The sequence below is a fragment of the Protomyctophum parallelum genome (genome assembly GCF_964188405.1).
Source record: "Protomyctophum parallelum genome assembly, chromosome: 12".
Classification (NCBI taxonomy): Eukaryota; Metazoa; Chordata; class Actinopteri; order Myctophiformes; family Myctophidae; genus Protomyctophum; species Protomyctophum parallelum.
This window is the reverse complement of record NC_139712.1, coordinates 27,025,768-27,045,066: the sequence shown is the minus strand read 5'-3', so window position 1 is coordinate 27,045,066 and position 19,299 is coordinate 27,025,768. Positions and strand designations below refer to the sequence as shown.

Sequence of the window (19,299 nt, the reverse complement as noted above, 5' to 3'; positions counted from 1 at the left end):
ACATTAACGATTTGCATTTGTTAGCTGCTGCCCATTTTCACTTATTCGGTTCCTTATTCACTTTCCAATATTCACTCGAGCAAAGTAGGCAATAATTGTTTTCAGATTTTCATTCTCTAAAGTTGAACAACATTATTGCTTAAACCTGCCCTCACAATCCTGGCCAGATGGGTCGGAGCGCAACGGCAGTAAAGTCCCAAACACGTCCGAATGGTACAGCCCCCTGTCACACGGAGCACCAATCGCCTTCATCGAATAAGGATTAAGTGTCACGTTGAGTTCTCCGCTCACACTTCTGCCGAGACCATAACTTTTGAGAGGTGGAAAGGCAACATTCCCCTCTTCGTTTAGAGACACGATAACGACGCTGCAAAGAAGGGACACACTCGGCCAAATGGAGAAATCAAAAAACTTTCGCATCGACGCGCTGCTAGCAGTCGATACGCCCAAGGTGCAGACGTCCCCGCTGGCCCTGGTGACTTCTCTGTCCTCCTCCTCGATCTCGTCGTCCGGAAGTGTCACAGCCTCGGAGCTGAACACCAGCGCCGACTCTTTACGCACCGAGACGCCGTCTCCGCCGAGGATTTCCTCCTGCGGTCTGATTCCCAAACCGGGTTTCTTGACTAGCCATCCGCACAGCATGGTTGGATTACATCCGCAGAGCACGGTGGGGATCCCCCCGCAGGCTCTCTACGGCCACCCGATGTACACGTACTCCGCGGCGGCCCTGGGACAACACCCGGCCCTGTCCTATTCCTACCCACATGGCTCCCATCATCACCACCACCATCCCAGCGACTCCCTCAAGCTCACGGCGAGCACCTTCCAACTGGACCACTGGCTGCGGGTCTCAACAGCTGGAATGATGCTACCCAAAATGTCCGATTTTAGCTGTGAGTTATCTTTGCTTTGCTTGATCTACAGATAGGCTACTGATATTATTATTAAGACTGTTTATGTTAGTCATTATATTATTATTATATTTTTTATTTAGAGGTGCTGACAATATATAGGTTAACTCCAGTCCATAATTGTGATGTGCTCTATAGTAGCCTATAATGAAAAGGCTTTGGGCGATTATTTTTTCCTCTTTCTGAAAGGAACTCAAATGGACAGATAATGGACAGTGGGAAAATGACAGAGGAGTGTGAAACCCACAGTCGACACACTATTTGCTCACCCAGATACTGCCTGTCTTGTTTCTGTTCGTTTTAACAGATTTGTTCCAAACGAAGTGGCAAATAGCACTCTGGACATGTGTGTCAGTGTGTGCACAGCTATAGGCAGGCTAATTCTCTAAAGCATTTCACATAAACGTTAGCAGCAGAGGGCATGCTTTGTAATAGGCTAACTCAAAAATTAGCTTTCTGATTCGAAAAATGTAAACACAAGTCGAATACTATATGTTATTGTCACTCACATCGCAAACAATTTGCGAATTAGGAATTTATGTTTATTTATTTATTTTTTCAGCTCAGGCCCAGTCCAACCTACTGGGGAAGTGCAGAAGACCCCGAACAGCCTTCACAAGCCAACAGCTGCTGGAACTGGAGCATCAGTTCAAGCTGAACAAGTATCTGTCTCGACCAAAGCGCTTTGAGGTGGCTACGTCTCTAATGCTGACAGAAACCCAGGTAATATAGGTTTGAACAGGCTTCATCCATTTTTGCATTATTATTATTTGTTTTACTATTATCATTATTATTATTGTTAAAAACAACAGCCTATAGTGGTGCTACGGCTGGAGCCGACACTGTATTCATTATTCGCCAGGCAATCTTACAAAATGACCTTTACGCACGGCAGGTTACGCATAACCTTTTGGCCACCTGGTGTGCGTGTGACCTGTCACCCGTTCGAGCGTTCATTCGTCCTTGTAGCTATATAGCTATACTTTTAATAAATGAATAAATCCCTATCACCAACTTGTTCTTCTCAGGTTAAAATCTGGTTCCAGAACAGACGCATGAAGTGGAAGCGAAGCAAGAAGGCTAAAGAGCAGGCCGCCCAGGAGGCCGAGAATAAAAAGAGCAACAAGGACAAGGACAAATCATCTGATGGACTCGACTCATCGGCGGATTATCACAGCAGCAAGACGGACTCAAAAAACGGCAGAATAAGAGACTTCAGGGACAGTGACGACGACGAGGGCGACAGCTTCCTGTACAACTCGTCAGACTGCTCGTCGGACGACGAGAGAAATCACCACACGAGCAGCAATATAAGCCCACAACCTTGAGACCTGTGCTTGCACCGAGGGGGAAGTCAAAGGAAAAGGGACATTCTCCATGAAAAGGTGACTGTGTGGGGATTGTCACCCACGTTGCAGCTGCATGTAACCCAACCTCTAATCACCTACCTGGATTTTTTTTTGTTTTGTTTTGTAATAATAATAATAATAAAATAAAAAAAGGATTAAAAAAATATATAGGTCAGCTGGATGGATGCTGTCTGATCCCGCCCCGGTACAGGAAGGAAGAGTGGGCACTTTTATGAAGAGTGTATGGGCAGTTGGGCACCCCGATGTAAAATGGCCTATTTGGTCCAAAATAGCCTAAAATATTTGGAAAATTGTCTCAAAGTAGCCTAATGTTATACAGCGTACAGCCTAACATAGAACATGATTGAGCATTTGACATTTAATATTTATACAATTGCCACAAAACGAGTCATTTTGAACATAGTTGAGGCGTAAATGTATACAGGCTACGGTCTATCTTTTTTTGCACAAAATAGCCAATTTTACATCGAGGTGCCCACTTTTCCCTTGGAGCCCACTCTTCTATTGTATCATCATCCTCATAAACGAGCAATAGGCCTAATGCCGAGAGGTTGAAGTTTTACATAAACGGACATTTATCGAGCATTATTTTGGCAGTATCTGTGACCTTGCATGGTTTATGTGCAATTTATGCTGCTGTAACCTGGCTAGGACACTGCAACCCTACTACTCTACTCCACTGTGATATTTGTCATCGTCAAAAATATTTTAAGTATAGCCTAATAGCCTATATGACCATAATATCCACTATAAATAGACCTCTGCTGCATTTTGTCGTATTATGATGTTGGACTCTTTCGTGGTGTTATATATTTAGTATTTGTGTCATATGCAGGAAAAAATGTTATGTTTATTTTTCTATATTGTATTTATAAATGGTTATACCGATTTGCATGCTAAATTATTGTTTAGCGTCTCTATTGGTGCAGACAATGTGAAATAAAATTGTTTTATATTACAACGCTATCACATTTCTTATTGACATTTCTCGCTCGATTGCGAGGTCCACCTCGAACTTGTAACAGGAAATAGAAAATAGCTTTTCCAGTTCACCGCGACGTGCTGTTTTTCTCCTGACTTTGACAGCTCGGGTCATGGGAATTACTGTTAATAGCGCTGTCGTTGGGATCTGTGCAAACGTGCAGCGAGAGCAAACACAAGTCGGCAGTCACTCAGACGAGAGAAACATTTCACACCAGTGTAGCAATGGGCTGCTAATAATACACCATTGAAATAATGGGCCGTTAATCAACCACTTGTCTGCTAGTACAAGCACCTTTTCGGGATTAAAATCAGTTGCCATACTGAGTTATTTAAACGTTTACGGTTTACTGTAAGTTGTTTTATTTCTATGGAAAATCCTTGTTTCTAATACAAGTGTCAATCGTGCATAAGGCAGAGCCAGAGCACCACCACCTAAGTTTAGTTTCCTTTCATCGTCTTGCATTTTTCTACAAGTCATTCATCTATTATGCACACGCACGCACACACACACACACACACACACACACACACACACACACACACACACACACACACACACACACACACACACACATTTAAGTGATCCACTGTGTCTAATGCAGGACTCATAAGCAGATTTGAAAACAAAGGTCATGGTTATACCCATGTATTTATTTGGATGGAGCCCGCACACCACAGGTATAAGAAAGACGTTCTTTATTGAAATACTGACAACGTTTCGATCTATTTGATCTTCATCAGGTCACGTGAACATACACAAAAGTTTGTTATTTGAAATGTTAGTGCACTAACATTTCTGAACAGACTATATTTACATCAATATGTCTGGGTCCCCACCTACTCACTCAGGGTTGACGTGTCACACCTGCAGTGATGGTAGGGGCACCAAAATGTGGTGTTTTGATTGGTTAATGGGGGCACTCCCTTAGTATAAAAGTACAAACTTCAGTATTTCAATAAAGAACGTCTTTCTTATACCTGTGGTGTGCGGGCTCCATCCAATACCTACTGAAGTTTATTTAGTCCAGCCTGTCGATGTGCGTATTCTACGTCTGCTCTATACCCAAGTATAGGCTATATATCATATACGGGTAGGCTATTTTAATTCAGCAGTCCACTCCCAAAAAGTGAAAAACTAAACAAAACAAAACAAAAACTTAAATGCTAAGACATATGTGGCTCAATCACTTAGGCTATCTAATTTCCCACAGTAATCAACACAGACTGATTAACCTATAGGCTATATGTCATTAGAAACAATAATTAGGCTGCTCACTCAGTGACCCTAGTAGTCCTTATCTTGCTGTTTGTTTTAGCTTACACTCAAAGTTCACCCGAGGGTCAAGCCCAACCAGACATGCAGGTAACATTGATGTCACCTGCATGTCTCACATACTATATAAACAAAAGCCAGTGTATAGACTTCTTAGTGACAAAGTTCTCCATTCTCTTTTCGTTAGTGAATCCCTCCTGTTTTTATGTGAGAATGTCTGGGAACTCAGATTAGTGTATTATAACCGCAGTGAAAACATCAAATGCTTACTACAGCTAACCCTGCTTTTCAATTATAGGACATTATAGGAGACATTTGAAAACATTTACATTTTAAACAAATATTAAGCCTTATTTTATGTCTTTGGAAATTGTTGAGTTCCTTGTATTTGGTGGATACACTTGAATTATGAATCCTCAGGATTCAGGTTCTGAAATAAGTTACTTGGTAACATGTACTTCAACCCACTCCCTTCAGGAGGCTACTGTAGCGTTTTAATGATTAGGCAGGGACATTTCCCCTCACTGGCCGATTCTTACCCTCTGACCGCACTCCCCCTTAGATTGATGCAGGACATGCAAAATTGCAAATGGAGCTAATTAATAGTAGCCTCATCAAATGTAACAGAATGACTCTGCTATGCTAACCATGCAGGCGGCAACTGTGTCAACTAGTCAACAAGGACAGCCTGGAATCAAAGCCCTGGCCTGGGTCATGGGGGATGTGTAAACAGTGTTTCATTAATGAGCATGTATGTACACCAGTTTCAGTTGCCTTGTTTACATCAAACTCACAGAAGATATAACCTCACTGTGTTATATAAACTCTGTTGATGATCAAATGATGGAAATTAACCAAATTTACAGTACAAACATTAATCAGTGATGAATTGTGTTGAGCGGAACACTGCTCACTCGTAGGCTGTTTATTATTTTTTACACTCAAGAATCTGCATATAGCATAAATGTCAAAACAAACCATTTGATGACCAGGTTATGTACAAATATACACACAACATAATAGATTATTGAAAAAAACATCTATGATATAGCTTATCACTCTGTCAATTATGATAAATTGTTGCAACAATAATGTGTGTGGGAGCAATGTGCACTGTTGTTTAACCCCCACCAAAAGGAAAATATTACAAATTGAAGTGAAAGGGGTACATTGTTGAAGGCATGTTTTGTTACTAAATCCATGATGAATTTATATAGGACCACACCACATGAAAAAGATTGTTAAGTATATCCAAATACTAATTTGAATGTCTTTCTTTGCAAATGTAAGCCCTTTTCTGGGGAAAAAGATATACATATCGTATACTGTATTGCGGTGCTGGTGTATATGTTAAAACTGGGAAAGCATGTGTTTCAAAATCATTTTAACACTTTTATACTTTGTCGATTCAATAATAGAAAATATACAAGCTCATATCAGCCTTGGCACCACACTATGAGCTTATAGATCTGCTATGTTCTTTAAATCGTGAAAATGAATTGAAATTTGAAATGGGGGGTCCGCGACCTTGACATGAAAAAGTATTGAGCACCACTGATATAGCAACATATGTTTTATAGAAAACTGATTTAGCAGGCATTTGTAGAATCAACCCCAGGTCTTCATGGGTCAATATATCTGCTATGTGTGTGTGTGCGTGTACACGGCTACACGCGCGTGTTTTACAGTTTGAGCTTGGCCTCTCTCGCCTCCATGGCTCGGGTGGCGACCTGGGCGCGCTCCGACAGCAGAGCTGCTTGCTCAGCTGGTCCCTGGGTCTGGGCATTCTTCAGCAGGAAGTGGCTGATGAAAAGCTTCAAGCCCTCTCGCAGCATTCCGAGCTTGGGAATGCCCGAAATCCTGGAGGATGGACAACAACGGGGGACATTGATTCAGACTTTCACACAGTGGTTTGCAGTGGTGGAAAGTAACAGAGTACATTCACTTAATTTTTCAAATTTCATTAATTTGATTAACTACTAATCTCAAGTAAAAGTACAATATTTATTGTATTTTTACTCCACTAATTATTTAAAGTAACTAGTTACTTTGCAGATTTTGATTATTATTACAAAACCACTTCAGAAATTTGAAAATAGCCACTCAAGCTCACAATGCGTCGCAAAGGGACTCCTGGTTTAGACATATAGGATGGCGTCATAGCCATGGTCAACAGGAATCATTTTTCAATTTAAATAGATATCATTGATTGATTGATTGATTTGAAGTATGGCTCAATATGTACACAGAATATGATGACACTCACTTTCCAAATATGATGACCAGTTCCTCAGGCTCATTCTCTTTTAGTAGCTTGCTTAACACTTGACGCAAGAAACGCACCTTGGGCTTATCTAGTTCTCCAAACTCAATTGCCTGCACAGACAAACACAGAGAGAAACATCACCAACTCGTTCAGTGCAATTCATGACATCGAAATGGACACCACTGCCAGACTGCAACCGTCCTCAATCCTCATATTAAGCATAGATGTCCTGCCACGCACTTTGAGGATGGAGATGGACAGGGCCTTGCTCTGTAGGACGTGAGTAACCAGATGGACCAGGTTACTGAAGGTGCTGCTAGAAAGATTGTCCAGCTCTTTGAACTTGTCCCACAGGCTGAACTGAAAGGTCATCTAGGGAAACACAGAGGGTTCAAATGATCATTGTAGAACCACAAAATCAGACAGAAGACACAAAAACAAAGAGCAAATTGAAATGCTATGAAAGCAACCCCCCAATTCAATTATATTAATTTTGTTTGATCAAAAATAGTAATGAATAACTTAATCACTATGAGAACATAATTAATAGTTGCAGCCCTAAACCAAGGAAAAAAGGGAGCTTACCAATAACTGATTCATAGATCAAGGTGTACTAGTGAGGCAGCCGACGGGCAGTCACTAGGGACGGCCAGTTGACTTTAGCATACAGAGTGCAATGATGGCTAAGTGATCTATAGCCAGTAATGACTCTTAATATCTCCTCTAATATCTCCTCCCTCACACACAAACACAGGCAATCCACTAAAGCCAGGTCCACCTTACACGAGAAAAACAAAAAATTCCCAGCAGGTCTGACTGAAGCTCTTTGATGGGGACAATGGTTATCAGTGTCTGATATGGACCAGTGTCCTGCGGGTCAGCTAGGGCGGAAGCGTGGTGTCACCTCCATTGTTTGCAGTCGGGTTAAGTCAAACAACGTGAGAGGAAAGAGGTGTGAGAGGCTCCCACACTGTAGTTAAGGTGACCTACCGGTCACAGACGGGCCACATGTAATGGGGAGTCTGGGTGGTGGAGTCTGGGTGGTCAGATTTTCCTGTAGCTTAAAATATTAGTAATAATCAGAAAAATCACACCCGTGTGAAGTGAGAGGCGCTCTTATTATCGTAAATTCTGCATTCATTGTCAATGGCATTTAATGTTTGTGTTACGACAAAAATCTACGCTATAGGTGAAAAAAAAAAAACACAACCATGTGAAGTGGGGTGCGCTCTTATCGTATATCATCATCGCAGACCTCTTATTGACAGTTGAGAGTTGAAAGCCTCCTAGTACAACATATCAATGTTTGTGTTACACAATGTTTGTTTACACTATGACTTAAAATTGTCCATTCATTGTCAATGGGAATTGGGTTTGTGTAGGACAAAGTTTGTGCGCACACACACTAAAATCTGGACATAGAAGGGCCTAGCACCCCTCAAAAAAGCCACCAGCAACGAATAATGATGGGGTCTATGAGATGTCAATATATAAGGCCACATAATACGTACTATGGAGCCTATACAATTGAAAAGAGTGACAACAACATACATGATCAAAATAAGCCACTAATGACATCTATGCTATGGACCAAATGTCAATATTCAATAAGTCTCCCATAATTATTTTTTGCATACATTAATGTGCATAAAAGCATAGCAAAAGTAGCCGACCTACAAGCTCACAACATGATGAAAATGTGACTGAGTTGTGAGGATACCGGAGAACTCGCCAGTTTACCAACTCGCCGCATCGAAAATTCTTCATCAATGTCTTCATCGTTATGCTAACATGCTGTCTTCATCAGTATAGTATGTCAAACCCACAGCTGTTATAGTTAATTTCCAATGTCATCAAATACTTTTGTGCAATTAAATGGTCAGCTAGATATAAAAAGTTGAGTATGTGTACTAATTCAGGATATTGTTTACTAATGAAATACATTGTGTCTGTACTTTGGTGTTTAAACTTTAGCATTCCTACTTCATCTAGTGTAACTCTAAACAACTATCCTCTCTCTCTCTCTCTAAGGTGAAGTAAAACTAGAAAAAACAGAAAAGATAATCAGAGTCAAATATCATTATGTACTCTGATTATGCACTTTGAGAAAATATTCTGGCCCTCCCAAGTTCAATTTCTGGGAAGATGTCCACATTAGGAAGAGAATGACCCCCCAGGAGATTGCATGCAAAAGACAGATGAAATAGTTGGCGAAATATTTGGCTTTTCGCTCGGTCATAGCGAACTTTAGAGTGCGTGGTTTCTCGGAAATATGTTGTTATGTTCTGGTGTGTTCTGACCAGTCAGCCAAGGATTAGGATTGCCAAATAGCCAGATAGGCAGAAATAGATGAGAGGAGGGGGCCAGACCTAACCACTGGTAGAAAAGGCACTGGTAGAAAGAGTATTAATACTACTGAGATGTGTGTTGCAATGGGCAGAATTGGACCAGATAGAATTTGACCATCGCTTGCTTCTGCTATCCTTTGTAACCTGGACGGCATGAAAAAAACTGAGCTTGAAGATCTACCAACTAGCAGGCCATTCAACTGGATTCAGAGATTGTGCTGTCGGAGGGTATCCACTTCACTTGCTATTGAACTTTTCACATTGTTCTGTAAATTTAATCTGGTCAATATAGACTGTAGTGCACACAGCGCTACCTGGAATCGTCTGTCGTGGGAGCAGAACTTCTCTCCTAGCACGGCATAGAAAGCATTGAAGGTCTTCTCCTGCAGGCAGCAGTCGATCAGAACACGGACTATCTCTCTCTCCTGATGCTCCTTCAGACCCATCCTTCAAACGAGGCAAAACAGAAAAAAAACAACAGAACCTTAAGTCCACACTGAAATATTGCCTTTGACCAAATACACGTCACATCAGAATGGACCTTATTACTGTACCTCAGGAGTTTTTCAAACGCATCCAGGTAGTCCTCACTGGTCATCAGCACACAGAAGATATTTCTCCTGACCTCCGTGTTCATTCTCTGTTTCCTGGCCATGTCCAATACTTTGGCACTAAACTGAACAGTGCAGACAATGGAATGATGCAGTTGAATTGTCAAGGATGAGTTTCATCAGTACAGCTTGATAGTACACCAAGAGTGACTATAGGCTGGTATTGGGATGTAAATCATTAATTTATACAAAAACAGTCATAATGTAATAAATAAGAATGCAATTATAAAAAGGTACAGTTGTTTTTTTTCTTCCAAATAGCATAGCAAGGCATACACACTATATTAAAAATAAACCTTTTAATTATCCCTATAGATCGATCCTGGAGCAACTGTAATGTTAATTATAATTTTTTAGATGGCTCTGTACTTGGTGTGCTTCTACAAGCTCACAACGCATAGAAACGCATTGTGAGCTTGTAGATCGGCTATCGTAATTGTAACTGTATTGCAGCAAAAGCCTCAGTGTAAATTTTTAACCGGAAAGTGTCAATTTTAAGTTTTTAAATGAACACTGAGGATTGCCAGTAAGGGGTCGGGCGGTGTACCTGTCCTTCAGCGGTGGGCTGTGAGACCGGCATGTTCCCCTGGTCGTTGATCATGGGCGCTCCGCTCCATGCAGATCCAACGATCCACCAGCGCCCCACCTGATCTGCAGCCAGGAGGCTCTGCAGGGAGACCCTCAGCTTCACGTCGCTGCCCGCAGCACTCTGCTTGATCTGGGGTTACACACAGTGGTCAAGAAAAAGTAGCAACACCACAACATAAAAATACTCTTGTTGTGCCCCCACATTACAAATTATAAAATAAATATACTTACAGCACCAAAGTAAAGGTATACTAAAATTCAAAAATGTGTATGACTTTGAGCAGATTAAAATAGCAGATGTGAGTTTGTAGATTATTAGTTATATAGTTATTTTCGAGTAGTATAACATTAAGCATGAATGGTTAATTTATGTTTTGTATTAATAATCTAAATCTGCAAACTAGAAACTAAACCTGAGTAAAGTATAATATTTGCCTCAGAGATGTAGTGGAGTACAAAGTATAAAGTACTGAAAAGTACGGTAAAGTAAAAGCACCTTAACATTGTACTTAAGTGCAGTACCGGCGTACCGCACTTGAGTAAATGTAGTAAATGTAGTTATTTCCCAACCACTGGGCTACACATTCATCATGTAGTATTTACTGGACAAACACTGCTTGTAAAACCTGCAACTATTAATTCTGAATGGGACCATCAACAACCAGCTTCATCGAGTTTGTAAGGTGGACCTTTGAGGCCCCCTGGTGGTAAAAGTGGGAGCTACAAATAGAAAGAAAACTAATCCTACTATAAATGCCACGTCTCTGTGTGTGTGTGTCTGCGTGCGTGTGTGATGCACGTAACTCGAGAACCGTTCGCCCCACCAACTTCTAATTGGACACACGCGTTCCACACGCCCGCAGGGAGTGCAGTGCCCGGTATCGAGTCGGTCGGACCCACGGTTCTCCAGAACCACCACAAAAGGCTCTGCTCAGGCTCTGCCAGTGGGCCTAATCAGCCTAAATCCCCATTTAACCAGTCCACCAGTCAGTTTGCCCTCTTCAGACACAGGCAGATACAACAGTGGGACACATACATACAATTAAAACGGGTGCTATGACAAGTTGACAACAGGTATTATTAGGTTGCAAAGTTGCATCGTTCTCAAATAGGCCGGTGGCCGACGGGCACGTACAGGTCTAGTGAGTGAAAATAACATATTACAGTATGATGATCACTAACCAATGTGTTAAATTTAATCAGGGACATCTAGATTACAAATTCCAAAACCAATAAAGTGCCTGCATTATTATATGTACTGTAACATTTTCAGATGGGGATCTGTGGCCACTGGCCAAATACAAAAAAAGTCCTTGGCACTAAACGTTTGAGAATCAATGATGATACAGGCATTTGTAGAATCGGCCTCAGGTCTTAATGAAAGTTAAGGAGATTAAATTATGAATATGATGATGTACCAGTGTTCTCTGCAGCTTCCTGAGTCTCTCTACGGGCTCTGGGTCATAGCCTGGGATCTTCCGCATGTCGTTGTTCTTCAAAGCCAGCATGGTTTCCAACATGAAGCGCACCTGAGATCATGATCACACATTACATGAAACCTGGTTAACACACTCAGATATACAGAACAGATATACAATCAAATCACCTTCATTTCACTCATTTTTAGCGCCCCTCCTACATCCAGCTTTTAGTTACCGTCCACAAACTTCTTAAACAAACATTAAATTCTCATTGACAATGAATGGAGAATTTTACATCATAGTGTCTGTCTGTCTGAGCAAATAGGCATAGTGTCATGATGATGTACGATGATAAGAGCGGCAAGGACGGAGTTCTCCGCCCTATTAAATAATTAGTAACGCCCAGCGCCCAGGACGGCGATTGATCAAAAGGACGGAGATTGACCGATCGCATCGAACCACAGGCTGGGAGTGTCTGTTGCGCAACACTCAATGTTATTTTCCAGTGGGACGCCATCGAAGATTTCCCCCCCCCCATTTTAGCAGACGAGATCGGAAATCTTAAAACGTTCAACTCTTGATCTAAATCATTCCGTCCAATTCTAAAAAAATATTATGTGTTAGACAGCCCATCGAGGTCCCGTCGCTAGTCACGTTGTTGTCGATCGCATCGAGAGTGTTTTGGCTACATCAAGCTACTTCAGCCACATCTGGGATAGCATCCGTTTCGTCGCTAAATGTGCTCTGCTGCTATAAATCGCTGGGCGGTATGATTTAATGGATTAAATAACCCCGGGCATTCGGGGTGTTTAACTGTGTTGTAGATTAGAGCACCCACTGTTTCCCTAATAGTGGGTCAGGACTTATGTTTTGGGTGGCGGGCACATTTTGTGTGTCGTTGAAAAACATACATTTTTTTAAGATAAAATAAAAAAGGTTTGAAGGACCACTTCACCACTTTTCAAACTATCTTAATTGGTCCTACACAAATGGTCCTACACTAATACCACAATGTTCTACTCAGTCTGTGTCTCATGGGAGGGCTGCTTTCAGAAACCGGTCCACCAGTGACGTTAAGAGTTTTAATTATGGCCCAGGCCGTAGCGTAACGGTCTGGGCACCGGACTGGTGATCCAGTCGCGGTGTGCCGCGGGTTCGACTCCCGGACCCGACACGGCCTTTACCGCATGTCATCCCCCCATCTCTCTCCCGTTTCCTGTCAGCCTACTTTCTATCCCTTAAAAAATCAATAAAGGCGTAAGCCGCAAAAAAATATCTTAAAAAAAAAAAAGAGTTTTAATTATGCCCAGGCGGTGGCGTAACCGTCTGGGCACCCGACTGGTGTTCCAGTCGCAGTGTGCCGCGGGTTCGACTCCCGAGCCCGACACGGCCTTTACTGCATGTCATCCCCACATCTCTCTCCCGTTTCCTGCCAGCCTACTGTCTGTCCCTTCAAAAAAAAACAATAAAAGGCGTAAGCCGCAAAAAATATCTTTAAAAAAAAAAAAGAGTTTTAATTATCGTGAGAATGATGGCTTCCATTATAGCACTGCAACTTTCCTGCAATAGATAGCCTGTAGTTTCTATTAGCTTGGATTCTCCATCGATGATGTCACTGGTGGACGGGTTTCTGAACTGCCAACAGACCTCCCATGAGACACAGACCGAGTAGGAAAAATATCTGGCATTTTATCATGAACATTAGTGAGGACCAATTATATGAAGATACTGTATGTTGAAAAGTGGTTACGTGGTCCTTTAAAACAAAAATAATCACAGATTTTCATCAACGAAAGACGATTCCAACATTTTCAAAAGTATTTCATAAATAAAATGAAAAAATATAATAATTACCATAAATAAATAAAGTTTAAGAAGTAGATTCAAATAGCAGATCTACAAGCTCACATCATGGCACAAAGCCATGCATTGTGAGCTTGTAGATCTGCTATTTTCACTTGTTTTGGTCTTGAGCTAAAAAGTTTGGGAACCACTCGTGTAGAGGTCTTTACTGTATGGAATACCTTACAATTTGATTACATAGACAGTAAGTTAAGCATTCTTGTCTAAAAGTTAAAATTCCTTATCTGCTGTAGTACTTTACCCTAGTTTGATCCTTAAATGTGGATCCAGCATCATTGGCCTTGCGCTGAGCATCAGAGATGAGTTCTTTGAGGGCCAGAGCGTCATCTCTCCGCAAGGCGAAGCCAACCGTCTTCAGCACAAACAGTACAAGCTCAATGTCCTTTTCAGTAAAGTTCCCCACTAGCACCTTTAGGATGTCAAAGATAAGCATCGAGTGGACCACTTGGAAATTGTACATGTGAGCCACCATGGCCACCAGATTGTCACTCTCTTTGCCTCCAACTGGGTTCTTGTAAAGCTCGTCATACTTGCGTACCACCGTCTCCAGGAAATGGGCTCCAACCTACACAATGGTAAAATGGCACAATTTAACCACTTTCCATATGTGGGCACATATATAAAATCTACATGTTCACAACACATCACAGCAATGTTTCAAATTATAACATAAGGCTTAATTTGTTAATACAAGTAAATTATATGACTACTATATTAATATATGTTCATATGTGCAATTTTAAATTGTATTTATTTCACCAAAAACATATTTTAAATCACAAAAAATGCTTTACCTTGTTTGTTAGCCAATTAAGCATTTATTTGTTGAAAATAGCTCATAACTTATATTGTATTAACTTGTATATTTGCCATTTGTTTTGTGCTCTTGAAAATGTTACCCAATGACGTGCCCAAAAAAGGGACATCAGTGGTTAGCTATTGACTGCTGACTGTGTGTTGACTTGTTGTAGTAATGAGACTGTGTGTGTGGTCAATTACAGGATGGAGTCAACATACGAAAGAGATAACAATGCTAATACACCTTAAGTAAAGTAAACCTACGGTATTAGATGTCACGTTTAGGGCATTAGCTTACAAAGCCGGCAATACCCTTTTAAGCTACACCTAATAAATAATCCAAGGGCTAATGTCCATTCTTTGGCTAATTGCAACTATTGACTTCTCGCACACACAGGCTGGGAAAAAATAAAACCCGCTTTTCGGGGATCTCTTATCAGTAGAGCAGACAGTGACCTAAGGTCATCAAAAAGCCATGACCTGCAACATCTGTGGTATTAGTGTGGTAACAGCATGGCATGAATTGCATCCAACAGATAACTAGACTCGAGGTTTAACACATTTAAAACGGGACCATTTTATTATTTGCGTTGGTTATTGCGTTTGGACATTGTAGAAAAACTAGACTGATAACTGATATAGCAGGCATTTGTAAAAATGGGCCTCAGGCCTCAAGTGGTCTGTGAACCATACCTCCAGCCCCACGGAGTGATGGAGGATGCTGACCAGGAGGATGTGCTCCATGAGCAGTCTGTCGGGCATCAGGGCCGGGGTGATGCAGACGGCCAGCACCGCCTCCGTCAGGATGTCGTTCATGTCCTTCCTGCTGCTGCTCATGTACAGCTCCTCCAGCTGGCTGCTGATGGACGCCATGCTGGGCTCACTCAGCCTGCGGATGTCAGAAACCTCTTATCTCCATATATATATAGAATATATTTTTTTAATGTTTTTTATTTCCGTAACTTAACCCTGATTATACAAATGACTCCTATATTCCAAGTGTCCTGAATTATGTTTCTAAATCAGTGGTTCTCAAACTTTTTCTTGTCAAGATCCCCCAAAATGATATGTATTTGGCCGTGGACCACTGGACCCCGATCTCAAAAGATGTTGTTCAAGGGACCCCCAGAAGAAAAGATTTGAGTTAAAAGCAGTGCAGAACTGCTCTTTGTCTAAACAACATATTGTAGAAAACGAATATCAGGACCTATTGAAGGTAGCGGTAAGGAAGGATGTATTAACTTGGTGTGTACCTGTTCAGCAGGCCTTTGACATTCCTCTTCAGTTTTCCAAGCTCAGCTTTGCGCTTATCGTCTCCGGTGTCACGCAAGTGAGGGGGCACATACTTGCCTGCCGTAGAAGTGACCTAAATGTTGGAAGACCTCATTTAAATTTAATTTGTGCAGCATATATGTGCAGCTGAAGAAGCTCATCATCTTTAACCATGACTTCCCCATTTTGGGCATGTCATATAGGCAGCACACAAGCTGTGAACTTGAACAAACAAAATGGGTCTTGCAACTAAGCATATTATCTAATAAACATTAGGAGTTTCTGAACTTACATTTGCAGGCTTAGCCTGGAGGACATCTTTGCCTTCCTCCACTTCCCCTTCACTTCCACTGGCCAGGTGTGCTACTCCACCCTCATCCATCTCATCTTCTGCCTCCATCTCATCTCCCTCTGCTTCCTCTTCATCCATCATCCCATCATCATCCTCCTCATCAGCATTCTCACCATCATCCGTCTCTCCATCCAGATCACTGTCATTTTCACTGCCTTCGTTTGCAGAGTCGTCTGTAATTTCTTCCTCGTCGCCCGAAATGTCAGAGTCACTCTTATCAAGCTTTTCCAAGTTCTCTTTGACCACGTCCACACCGTCATCATCATTGTCCAACAACATTGCTGCACCGGTAGATTCATAGTCGGATACCCCAAGGAAGTGATCGAGTGCATCTATTGCAGTGCAGTCAAGGAGTTTCTTCTTGATTTTTCCCTTATTGTACCCGAGACAACGCATCATATTCTTGATTTCTCTGTCCTCCTCCTCCTTGTTGGCCTCCAAGAGAGCCTTATTTCTGGATTCTTGAAGTTTGTTGGTTTTCTTTCCTTTCTTCTGTGTTGGTTGTGTTTTGGAATCCTCAGACTTCTCTAGTTTAGCATCAGTTGACTTGATTTGAGGAGTATTTGACACAGCTTTCTTTGTTTTCTCCTGCTCTTTCTTCTCTTTTGCTTGTGGCTCATCATCAGCTAGTTTTAAAGAATCGTCACCAGCACCCTGAGATGGTATGAGGTTATTCTTACCCTCATAGTAACATTTCATTTTTGCTTTTTTCATCTTTCTCTTCTCCTTTCGTAGCTCTCTCCGACTTCTCTTCTTCACAAATCTCAAACGGTCGTCTTTTTCTACTTCTTCCCCTTCCTCCCCACCTTCCTCCCCACCTTTGTTTTTAACGAAATCGTCCACTGAGTCCATGTACTTTCTCAGCATCCCATTGTCTTTCATCTTCTTCTTTTTGACGTTCGCCCCCCTCTTACCTCCTCTGCCTTTCATATTAAGCCGAAACTGTTGATCAACAGTTAAGATTCACTGGCTAAAGGTTTAGCTCATTAGCTGACCAACTTAAACCAGTCTCACTCTCATCACCTACCTTTAACAATGTATACCAACAAACTCTAAACTGGGAAGCAAAGCTTTTCCGAAACGTTTACGGTTTAAACGTGATGTGTTAAACCTTATGGTTGAAACAGATAATAGACACGCAAGTTAAATGTTGTAACGTACACATGTGTATTTACATGAGGTTGACCCAAACAACACACGTGACAATTCTCTTCCAGGGCGTCTCTGTCTCGTCGTAGATTGATGACGTACGGTCGACAGTGTTGCCAGATATTGCGAGCGAAATAAGCATTAAAGAAACCTATAAAAACAAGGCCAAAACTAGTGAAGCTAGCATCGCGGTGCGACCTTTTTTTACCCACCTGGCATGTACATACAGTGTTATGTTTTCCTGTGATATTGTTTTTTTTTCTTTTTCCCCCCTTTTTTACCTGTGATGATATTGAAGACAAGTCATATCTATGAATGATTGCATATACGGCCAAAATGGAAACAAGACCAAGGACGTTTTTGGTGGGGTATTCAATTAGATTAGGCCGGGGGCCACAACTGTAGAATGATTGTGTGTGGGGGGCCGCACAGTGTGCGCGCGAAGCGCGGAAATTTGTGGGTTCTCAAAATGCTTTTTGTGCTCAAACACGAAGATGTATGTATATTTCCGCACAGTAATGAGCAGGATAATATGTCTAAACAGGTATAGGCTACCTTAGAATAGATGTAGGCCTAGAGTCTAGGCCTACATCTATTCTAAGGTAGCATTATACCTAGACAGTGCATAAACAGCATTGCTTTGACATTAACGACCATCAGCTGGACACACACACACACACACACACACACACACACACACACACACACACACACACACACACACACACACACACACACACACTCTGCTGTGGGCAGTTCAGATTGTTTTTTAAACAAGATTAATTTACGTGATAATAGTTTATCAGACTATAAAGATTTTATAAAGATATTACATATAGCAGTGATTCCCTCCTATGTGACACAGACAGAGTAGAAAAAAACGTGCCATTTTATCATGATTATTAGTGAGGACCTATTATATGAAGATAGGTTGAAAAGTGGTCCTTTAATGATTACCGTCATTATGGTAATCTCACAATTAATATCGCACACACCATACCTGTAACTTGTATTAGCCCTCTTATTATTGTCTCCACCAGGCCGAAGGCATGTGGGGAGAGTATGTTTTGCACTCCGTCCGTCCGTGTGTGTGTCCGTGTGTGTGTGTGTCCGTGTGTGTGTCCGTGAACAGCTAATCTCGGCCACCGTTAACCCGGTCGATGCCATATTTTGCACACACACTCCCTGGATGCCAACGATGAACCTCTGCCCCAAACTTTCCACAACGGCCTGTTATAGCGCCACCAGGAGGCCGCTTTGTGCAAAACAAGTTTTTGCACAGTACACCTACAGATTTTGTCCAAACATCACGCAAATTGGTACACAGTCTCTCTAGAGCCATTCAACTAAACGGGTCTTTCAGATTTATCAGACTCCATCCTGATTGGTTAAGATTGGCTTCCAAAGTTCACAGGAGTGCTCAGTTTCAAACAAAATGCTGCAAATCATGAACACATCGCGTGATTTCCGTGAAATTGTGCACCCACATTCCCACTAGGCCGAGGACGAAATGCCACATGAACAATTTCAACTCAGCCTCAAGGTGGCGCTATAACTGGCCGAAAAGTGTTTTTACCTCTAACTGCACGGATCTGTGGATAACCTGGTGGAGACCTGTGCCCGGAAGGGCACTTTTTCCCAATCTTTTTTTTAATTAAATTCTTCCAGGGGCCACAAGGAGGCGCTCCGCGGGCCGCATGTGGCCCGCAGGCCGCCAATTGAATACCACTAGTGTTTGAATGACTGTACAGCTGTTGTGTCTAATAAACTATTCAATCAATCAATCAATGATCAATCAATCAATCAATCAATGGCTGTTCATAGGCTATTCATTTGGGTGTTCCTTGACATGAAAATATTTGAGAACCACTGGTTTAAACAACATTTAAGAAACAAGCCCCCCTCAATACAATAGAAACAAGTAAAAAATAAATAAGAACACAATACATGACTACGGTATAACTACGGTATAGGCCTATGCTTTCTATGGCAACGCAACGCTGACGTACGGTCGCGCAATGTCAACGTCTTTTATTTTGGGGCGTTTTTTTGAGCGGTTAGTAACTGTCGTTGTAAGAACTGTCTGTAGTGTC

The 19,299-nt window shown here is 41.7% G+C and overlaps 2 protein-coding genes across 2 annotated transcripts; one reads left to right on the top strand and one right to left on the bottom strand.

Moving 5' to 3' along the window:
- Positions 1 to 394: 394 nt before the first annotated feature.
- Positions 395 to 2,239, top strand: mnx1 (motor neuron and pancreas homeobox 1; the record flags this gene model as incomplete). Its single annotated transcript, XM_083777947.1, has 3 exons — positions 395 to 893; positions 1,474 to 1,634; positions 1,940 to 2,239. The coding sequence occupies 3 exons, from the start codon at positions 395 to 397 to the stop codon at positions 2,237 to 2,239; spliced, it is 960 nt and encodes a 319-aa protein (XP_083634073.1).
- Positions 2,240 to 5,505: 3,266 nt separating this feature from the next.
- nom1 (nucleolar protein with MIF4G domain 1) lies at positions 5,506 to 17,246 on the bottom strand. Its single transcript, XM_083777989.1, has 11 exons — positions 15,998 to 17,246; positions 15,687 to 15,799; positions 15,127 to 15,322; positions 13,877 to 14,200; positions 11,770 to 11,880; positions 10,311 to 10,481; positions 9,707 to 9,828; positions 9,467 to 9,599; positions 7,045 to 7,176; positions 6,805 to 6,914; positions 5,506 to 6,398 (listed from the first exon to the last, which is right to left on the bottom strand). The coding sequence occupies exons 1-11, from the start codon at positions 16,985 to 16,987 to the stop codon at positions 6,221 to 6,223; spliced, it is 2,580 nt and encodes an 859-aa protein (XP_083634115.1). The 5' UTR covers positions 16,988 to 17,246; the 3' UTR covers positions 5,506 to 6,220.
- Positions 17,247 to 19,299: the final 2,053 nt, after the last annotated feature.